Consider the following 9,962-nt stretch of genomic DNA (forward strand, 5'->3'; position numbering starts at 1 on the left):
ATTCAAGCTGTGGCTCCCACTCTGCCATTCTCCTTTAAGGATTCCTCACTGTGCTGCAGTTAACCATGTCTTCTAGTTATTCAGCTAACAACCCACTTCTGTGTAGGTTTACCCTCTGTATGATGTTGACTGAGAACTGTTCTCAGGTGAAAAGCTGTAAAGGAAAAGCATCCCGTGCTCCTGGAAGGGAGTTCCTACTGTTAGTCCCACTTCAGTGCCATCTACTAACTACGTTTTGTGCAGAATTGATCACCATGAACCACTCTGCCTTTATAAAAAGTCAGTATTAAAGCCACAGGGAAGTTCATGGCTAAGTCTTGAACTTGAGTATACTTTTCTCTGAAGCGTGCTCTGTTCCCTTCTCCAGCCTTTTACTTTTATGGTAGTAAAATGCTACTACAGTGATTGCAATGCAAAAACCAGAATCATAGACTATCACTCAATTATGGTTGTCATTATTCTGAATATTATGCTAAGATGAATATTAAATAAAAGCACAAAATTGCTAAACACTAAGAGGACTCATGGATGGATCCCCAGGAACTACTGTGGCTAGTTGGGAAGCACCACTGACCACACCACACTAGATGGTAGTCTTCTGCTTTGTTTATAGAGTCCCTGCAGTCTGCACTGATCTGGACCTCACTGTGTTACCCAGGCTGCCTCAGTTTCTGGAGTGCTGGGATTACAGGCATGAGCCACCACGCTTAGCTGAGAGCCTTCTGGGTTGCTCTACTTTAAAAATCTCTTTGGTCAGCCAGGCAGTGGTGGCACATGCCTTTAATCCCAGCACTCAGGAGGCACAGGCAGGTGGATCTCTGTGAGTTCAAGGCCAGGCTAGTCCACAGAGCTAGTTCCAGGACAGCCAGGACTACACAGAGAAACCCTGTCTCGAAAGACTGAACAGACATACAAAAATAATTTTGATCAGGTCAAAGAGGATATAGCTCAGGAGTAGAGTGATGACCTAGCACATTGAAGGCCTTGGGTTTGATCCCCAGTATCATTGAAAATGGGGAGGCTGGAGAGATGGCTCATCAGTTAAGAACACTTGTTCTTGCAGAGGACCCAGATTTGATATCCAGCACTCACATGATAGCTCACAACTGTCCTTAATTCCAATTCCAGGGGACCCAATGCCCTCTGCTGACCTCCCCAGGCACCAGGCATTCACATGATGTGCAGACATGTGAACGAAACACTCATACACATAAAATAAATAACTCATTTTTAAAATTTCTCTGTTTATAAAGCCAGTATTGGTATACTTAGTGAAAAGCCATCAGTTTTGGCAGATTTTATCTGGTTCTCACTTTCTCGTGAAGCAACATTGCTAAGGTACATTCTTTGCCTTGCATTTACATCTTTTTGTGTGTATGTGACTCATTAATAAAGCTAAGTTAGGGTTCTGAGTGATTTTCATTTCAGAATTAAAGTAGTTCTTTTTATTTTTCTAATTCTTAATAGGATTTTTCCAATTAAAGATGTGCCCTTGGAGACTGATGACCTCGCCAGTTGGCTCTATCAACGGTTTATTGAAAAGGAGGACCTCTTGTCACATTTTTACAAAACAGGTACATAGTATCCTCCTTATACACATTTCTGAAGTTACCAAAGATGCTAAACATGTGCTTTAGAGGACAAACATTTCCCAATTATTTATTTTTGTCTTCAAAATATTTAGTTTTATTATTTCTAATTATATGTAGGGGTGTGTGTGTGTGTGTGTATGTCTGCATGTGGTTATATGCACACGAATACAGGTGCCGAAGGAGGCCAGAGGCTTCAGAATCCCTGGAGCTGGAGCTACAGATGATGTGAGCCACGTGATGTGGGTGCTAGGAACCAAACTCAGGTCCTCTGAGTAGCATCAGAAGCTCTTAACCTCTGAGCTGCCTGTCCAGCTCCTTTTCAGTTGTTTAGATTAGAAATCAAAGTCATTCTGTATGTAAGAATTTCAACTTAGAATTTATGGAAAGAAAATTTGTGTTGATGTATTTAGGTTCTTACTTCATCAGCCCAGGCACAGAATGGAGTGATAAACATGTCACACAGGGATTGACTCCAGGACACAGGAATGTGGACAACTTCAGGCAAACGTGTAGTTATTGGAGGTTATAGGGAGGCTAAATAACAGTCCTGTTCTGACATTGTAGTCATTGGAGGTCATGTGAACTACATTTCTACTTGCTTTTCCCTCCCTTCCACAGAGACATTCATCCTGCTGCATGGTTTTAGCTCACAGTCACTTGGCCTCGTTGCTTCGGGCCTGTGTCAAAGCAGAAAGCAGTTGCAGCGAATGTCCTTCTCTCAACAGGAAGCAGAAGAGTCAGGATTCCTTTTTTTTTTTTTTTACAAGAAAGGATATAGTTTACTATTTTCAGGGTTCAAAGTTGTTATTTCTCCTTGGGAGGGAAAGGAATCTATTCTTACCCTCTCTTATATTAAGAACTATAGTGAAGCTGGTCCTGGTAGCACAGGCCTGGGAGATTGAGGCAGGAGTATCCCAAGTTCAAAGCCTTCTTCGTTAACTTTCTGAGATTTTGTCTCTAAATAAAAATTAAAACTCAGGCTGGAAGTGTGGCTCAGTGGTAGAGTACTTGCCCAGTATGTGTGAGGCTCTAAATTGAGTCCCAAGCACCGAAACACAAAACAAACAATATAAATAGAAAAACAGGAGAGAAGGAAGAAGGAAGGAAGTTGGAAAAATTAACATTGGTTGGCACAACCAGCATGCTTTCCCAAGTTGCTGTGTTACAGGCTGAAACAACAGGACAGGCGGGGCAGGGCTAATTCAAGGCTGAGCAGGCAGCTCAGGTGATCAGAGAATAGACCCTAACCCCCACCCCTTAGTCTCTTGCCTTCTGATAGTGCCTAAGTTGTAGCAACAATGGTGAGCCTCTTGAAAAAGGCCACCTGCATACCAGACCTAGAGACTGGAAAATGCCCCTGTGAATTGCTTGTGAGCAGCAAATCCCTTTATGAGCCAGCTTATCCTGGGGATTATCAGCAAGGACAAAGACTGGAATGCAAGAGTGGTAGATGATCTCCATAACACTGAACCAAAGCCATCTAGCTTTCATTTCCAGGAAAAAAAATTAGATATGTTTTCTTTGTATTCTCTTTCTTGTTATGAATATATATTTTGTAAACCTTACTGTATTTTGAGAATATCAGTGTTATGTAACCACTTTCATGGCAAAAAAAAATGCTATTTCAGAAATCATTAAATGTCAATTTCACAGATCCTATATCTGACCACTGGAGAAATGTAGCTGTCCAGTGGGGAGCAGGCAACCAGAGTGCCTGTTCTCACAGATTGACTCCAGTGGAGACGGACAGTCGGCAAACCCAGAGAAGGAAAGCAGATAGACCATTGCAGACTGGAAGAGGGAACAGAGGCCAGAGGGTGGCATTGTTTCTGATCTCGGGTGGATGCTGATGACTGAGTCATTCACCCAGTGGGTAGAAGAGTGCTTGGCAAAGGCTAGGTAGCTTAAAAATTATGTGTCAGAGGAAATCTCTGCAAAGTAGGGCAATTCACAGAAAAACCTAACGGTGGGTGAGCACTCAGCTTTATTTCAGGAGACCTGTTCTGCGGGAAAATGCATCGCCTTCTGTCTTGTCTTCTAGGGGCCTTTCCTCCTCTCCAGGGCCAGAAGGAAGCTGTTTCCAGGGAGATGACCCTCAGCAACATGTGGATATTCCTCATTCAGTCCTTCGCGTTTTTGTCAGGCTACCTGTGGTACCACATCATTCAGTATTTTTACCATTGCCTATTTTAGGAACTGACTTGGACTTGCCACATAAGAGTTCAGACTTCATACATGTGCATTATTTTACATGTGCAAATCTAAATATACAAATCAAAATATATAAAAAGCAAAGGAAATTCAAATGGATGGATTAATGTTTATCCCCCTTTGGGATATTTTAAAACTCTACTACAATGAGGATCAGTAATACAATGATGTGCTAATATATTTTAAGAACTTTTCATGTTTTAAAGAGATACACTCTACCATATGTTTATGCAAGCATCACACTGGGAGAAGAGGAAATCATAAAATCATCCTAGAAGACTCCAAAAGAAACTGTTGCCACCAGATGCCCTTGGTCGTGCCCCTGTTCAGAAGCAGTGCTCCTCTTTATTAGGGCAGAGCTTCACAACGTTAATGTGTCCACCCATCATGCTGAGGTACTGGTAGCCTGGAGAGCTGGTGGGTAAGTCCTGAGGACTGGTCTGCTTATCTAGCAAGCTGCAGTCCTCAACCCTGGCTGAGGTACAGTGTTGGCATTCTGTGGGGAGCAGTGTCCACTGTACACCTGATCACTGTGTCTCCAGAAAGGCTAGCTCAGCCCAGCACCGTGTTTACATGTGCTAGTGTTTCCCTTCTGTCGGGAGAGGGGAGCACCCACTTTCTCTTTTTGTATAGAAGGCACATCATAGAATGAATATTGTATTTTACAAAATGCACTTTTATCAGATGCAAATATAGCGAAGGATAGTAACCCAGCCTGACACAAAGGGAAGCCTCACCTGTGAGCAGGCTCCCAGGAGGCTTTCCTGTCTGCGTGCTTGCCCATGATATGCTCCAGCACCATCTTCATTGGCCACCTCCCTGACCCCATTCCCCTGTTGGTAGCTGGATTCCCCCCCACCCCCAATTTTGACATAGTAGCACCAAATGTATTTGGGGGCAGTTAAAGCAAATTAACGTAAAACATTTAAATGACCAGTTTAAGGGAAATAGACTAGCTTATTAGGAAATAAAAGGTAGAACCAGACATTGGCTTGCAGTATTGACAGGGCCTCCTGTGGCCCCCAGAGTCTGTGCAGACATCAGTGTGTTCTGTCAATAGCGTCAAGCAGCTGCCCCTCTCAGGGCGGCAGGACCAGGGCACAGCAGCTCAGTGCACTTCTCAGTCTCTTCCAGCTGTCCTTGAAGAGGGCAGAGTCCAGAAAAAGTTTTAAATTTGTCATTGTGTTCATGTGGTTTACCTCCTAGGAGAACTGAACTTTGCAAAAAGTGCAGGTACTGCATCAGTACTGAGACAGAGGGTTTGTTCAGGGTGGTGAAGTTCCTAAGCTTGAAAGTCAGCAGTGTTCTGTGGCATGAACACTGTAGACCCCCCCATTGTGACTAACAACTTAAGGAGCAATTCTGAGAAATAGGCTGTAAAACAAAAATAAAGACTAATGTTTTCTGTTCTCAAATAAACCAAAAGGAAAAAAGAAAGTGGAAAAGATGCGAATATTCCCCAGTTGTATGGGAAAGGCTGACCAACACCAAATAAAAGCCTATAGCAGCTTCATCTTTAACAAACCCAGAGCACGTGTGGAGGAGAATGACGTGTTCCTGACATACCTCACTGGTACCACACCACCACTGTTACAGTGCAGGAGACAGTGGGTTTGGTTGTTATAAAGCATTTCACTCTGATTTTCAGTGACAGTGAAGAGGTAAAGAAAGCAGCCCTAATCTGGAAATGATGAGCAGCCAGAAAGAAGCTACTCAGTGCCTCTAGTTGAGGCCCAGGAACGAGTGTTCATTTGCAGCATGAATTGAGTTGAGACATTAGTTGGCCATCTGGGGGAGAAGTTGTTCACTGTCAAGTATAGCATGCAGTCCTAGCTAGCAGACCATTTCCTCATTGCAAAGCAAGCCACAGACCATGGTGGCCAGTTCCTGTATGGGTCTGTATATCCATACGTGCAGACAGATGTGTGGCTCTGGCCCACTGCTACCACTACTATGCTCCGAAAGGAACGTGATCATTGAGTATAGTGTACATGTTAAACCCACTCCCCTAAGACGCGTTACTTTCCAATGCAGTTTCATTTCCACAGTCTCTAGAGTGACAAGTAACTATAGATTTGTGAGCTAACTTTTGATAATAGGCATGAGCTGTAAATAGATATGTATTTGATTTGTCCTACACCTCTTCAGTTCTTCAACATGTCTTCTGTGTGCAAAACACATTTGAGAGTATTGATAGTGCTTCCTTATCAGTAGCTGGAGTCCACCTGCGTGTACTGGGGAATGTGAAGAGAGAATAGCTGTTCTTAGGTAGTCTGGGGAAGCAGTATGCCACTGAAGAGAACTGAATAAAATTCCCCATTTGTACTTAGTGTGTAAAGAAAGAAAGCTAATGTCTTAAGTCAGGGGAAAGTGAGTAAAGCCACTCCAGTTTACAGAGGCATCCTTTATGGTTGCAGCTCTTTGCCCTCAGCTGGACTGCCTGACTTCCTGCAGACGGGCTGGGCAATTCACAGGCAAGACCAAGCAGCAACTCACCTCACCCAGTTCAGAAATACACATATGACAGAAAAGCCTGTAAGTAGTGGGAGCAAAGAAAAACCAGAATGGAATGAAGCTTGAATGGATAAACAAGTTAGATGAGAATTTAATAAAGTATGAAAATGGTTATCTGTGGGTTCTGATCTGTCATGTGTTAGTTTTTGGTATTACAACTCATAAATTCCTACAGCAAAAACTAGGGATGCTGATTAAGTAGTCAGTTACAGGGTAGTTAATCCAGTATTAAGTCATAGGAAGCCAAAAATTAAATTCTGTGTAGGAATTTCAGACAACCAGCACAGACAAAGCACCAAAGCCAGCATAGCCCATGGGCTGGAAAGGCATCCCTGAACAAGACAGGGTTGGCACAGCTGAAATTGTTCCAGAGATGGAGTCTTAAGTCACCCATTGTGGCCCTCAGATGTGATCCTAATGTTGCTATCTGGATCAATGTTGGGAATGCCGCTTCATTCATGGTCACGTGTGTGGCTCCCTTCTCATTAATTTGTCTTAGTGACGTGTTTTGACAATCGGTAAAGACTAAAGACTCTTACCAATTTGGTCCTGGTTATAGTCACAGAAAGTAGTCTTTGATCATAGGTAGTCTTCTGTATCCCGTTATGTTTGTTTGCACTACTGAACAGGGGAGCTAACTGATGTTTTTGTTTCATCCTTTTTCTTTGAAGTCACTGCACAATAGTGAACACAGGATTTCGCTCCAGAGTTATCATTACAAAAAGTGTGTTCAGCTCTGGTCCACAAAGGATGGATGATAATGGTGTCTTCTGTGGGATTTTTGCCCTTCAAGTGCCGTGAGCCTTCTGTCTGCAGACAGGAGAGTCAAAGGTGCTCTGGGTCACAGGTGTGCTAGTTCATGTCAGGATGGGTAGAGACTAATGTGTTTGGGACCAAAACCACCTAAGTTGGAAGTTTCTGGATCACAAAGGAGCCTGGCGTACTCTGTAGCAGTCACTGGTTGGTGCTGTCTGGTGGTCGTTTTGCACCAGCCCTCAGTAATTGCAAAGTGGGCTCTGAGAACATGCTGCAGGCTCTTAACTGTTGGGGGAGAATGGCCATAGTCATGTGAAAGATACAATCTGGCGCTTTTTGCAGAAATTCCATCTGAGGATTTTTACACTTAATATTTTTTTAAAACAGTCTAAAGAGCAAAAAATTTTATGTGTATTATAGTTGCAAAGTATGCAAACTCTTTGAATGATTTTATTTTTATTGTGTAAAACTGTTGAACACGACTGTGGTGCACAAATTCTTTACATGTAAGGAGTCTATGCATTTTACAGTAACATCTTATGATTGGGTAATGAGACAGTTATACATTCAACTGCCATTGTTTTTATTAAGTGCTTTCATTTTCTTTACAATCATCACAACACTGTATTTATTTTCTACAGGTGGATTTTTGTTTTCATGATGCTGTAATGTTTACTTGAGCTTGCTGAGCTTTCCTTGTGATCCTCACGTCACAGTGTTTGTTTTAAGAATGACTGTGAAGGCCATGGCAACCGTAATTCACTTTTGTAAAGGGCTGGTCACATGTGGATCTGGTTTCTGAATGCATTGGGATGATTTTACCAAATCACCTTTTCAGAAATTTAGATATTGTGAATACCAAAAGAAGAAGCATTTTCTCAGCAAAAATTAATAGCTGGTTCTATTTTTTTTTAATGTAGAGAAAATAAAGTTGACTTTTTTTCCCAAAACAATGCTTTTAATTCTTAATAGTGGGGGTGGGTGTCTGTGCTATCCTGGAGCTCCTCAACACTGACTGCTGCAGCATGTGCCTGGAGCTCAGCATTCAGTGGCCAGTGAGAAAACTACCCCGTCCCTTATGGGACTTAAAAGATTTGCCCTTCCCCCAGTCTGCTCATTTGGTGTGTGCTGGTAAATGTTTAGCAGTCCTCTCTCTTGGAAAAAATGATGTATGTAAGTACACATACATGTGTAATAAATGTTTCTGTTAACAGATATTTAATGCAGTTAGCAAATAATAAAATATAAATAATTGATTTTTACAATATAATTGTCATTGCTGAACCCTCAGAGCCAACCTGTGACTGAATATCAACCTTGATTTGATTGATGGCATTATGTTCTGGTATACTAACCATCTCCACATAAACTGTCATCCAGTCTAGTGTACGACTTACTACTAGACGCTTACCTGTGAACAGAACCTCCTTTTAGCTTCAGCATTAATTAGGAGTTTAGATAATTTGGTTTTAATTATATTAAAACCTTAAAATTAAATGATCAGAAGCCAGGTGGTGTTGGCGCACGCCTTTAATGCCAGCACTCAGGAGGTAGAAGCAGGCGGATCTCTGAGTTCAAGGCCAGCCTGGTCAACAGCGTGAATTCCCAGGACAGCCAGAGAAACTCTGTTTCAAAAAAACCAAAAACAAATGATCAGCTCTTGTCAAGTCAGAGCTGCCTTCATCACACCACTTTCCTCTTTTTGTGTTTTGATATGATTTAATTATTAGCATTGAATAAAGTTCTCAGAATTGATTTACTCACTAATCCAAGAAAAATCCTGTCATTGACCCTTGCAGCTTTTAAAGTGTGGGAAAAGCACTGAAATCGATATGACCAAGTAAGCTTTCGATTGTGGGGAGTCTGATAATAGCAAGCTTTTCAGGAAGCACAGTGGCCAACTGTGCTTCTCAGAGCTGAGTAAATGCGGTACGCCTATCACTAAGATTTTTTTTTTAACATTAAAAACATTGATGGTTTAGTTACTTGTTTGTAAAATGTGTTTACCCCATTGAAAACTTTTAATGTATTAAAATATCTCGCACAGTCCTACCAAATAAGTTAAATAGTTAGAGTTCAGTCTACCTCTTTTTTTTTTCTGGCTGGATTTAGGCTGCTGGTTGGTTGAGGCTGCAGTTTTATTTCCCCTCTGAAGCACTTTGTGTGGAAGACAGCAGACTGGGGGCTGAGGCCTGAAAGCAGATTTGAGGCTCTTGGAGATCTGCTGCTGACCAGCCCTATTCCCCATGAGTTGGGGAAAGCCATTGTTTTTAATTCCCACTTAATATGAAAATGTTTGTTTTAAAAAATGTTTCTTGCTGGTGAAAAATGTATTTTTAAAAGGAAAAACCAAATCCTCTTTTGGTCTGAGGAGTCAGCTGTATGAGCAGGTGTGACCGTATCATAACATGCTGATGTCATAGAAATCAATAAATTTTTACCTCTCAGGAGTCGGGTGACCTTATTCTTGACTCTTAAAGGCTGGAGAACAGACTAGAGATGCCCACGGTTCAGGATGCACAGAAGCAGACACACAGATGCAACACGGGGTGGGGAGGGGCTGGCTGACCACAGAGCTGAGATGGCCCCTCTCATAGTCAGAAGAATACTCCTCGATGGGTATGAGTAAGCCGGTGTCCAAAGAAGAAACTGAAACACTTGTTTTCTCTTGTTAACCAAGGAGCATCCTTGGTTCCCACACCCCGGAGATGCACTACGGGGTAGAGATAGGCACTTGTTTGGCTAAAGCAGGGGAATTACTTATTTTTTATGTGTATGGGTGTTTTTGGCCTGTGTGTATGACTGTGTGCCATGTTCATGCTTGGTGGCCCCTGAGGCCAGAGGAGGCATCTGGTCCCCTGGAACTGGAGATACAATTTTAAGTTGCCA

General features: G+C 42.3%; 1 protein-coding gene across 6 annotated transcripts in view; it reads left to right on the plus strand.

The window, feature by feature from the left end:
* Positions 1 to 9,523, plus strand: part of Lpgat1 (lysophosphatidylglycerol acyltransferase 1) — a 59,516-nt gene extending 49,993 nt beyond the window's left edge. For all 6 annotated transcript variants that reach the window (XM_052738026.1, XM_052738027.1, XM_052738022.1 and 3 more), the window contains exons 7-8: positions 1,468 to 1,574; positions 3,634 to 9,523. In XM_052738026.1, the coding sequence (XP_052593986.1) occupies positions 1,468 to 1,574; positions 3,634 to 3,785 (259 nt within the window). In that variant the 3' untranslated portion in view covers positions 3,786 to 9,523. The remainder of the gene's footprint in view (positions 1 to 1,467; positions 1,575 to 3,633) is intronic.
* The last annotated feature ends 439 nt before the right edge of the window (positions 9,524 to 9,962 follow it).

This window comes from Peromyscus californicus, unplaced genomic scaffold (genome assembly GCF_007827085.1).
Source record: "Peromyscus californicus insignis strain IS unplaced genomic scaffold, ASM782708v3 Scaffold_14__1_contigs__length_90479793_seg_2, whole genome shotgun sequence".
Classification (NCBI taxonomy): Eukaryota; Metazoa; Chordata; class Mammalia; order Rodentia; family Cricetidae; genus Peromyscus; species Peromyscus californicus.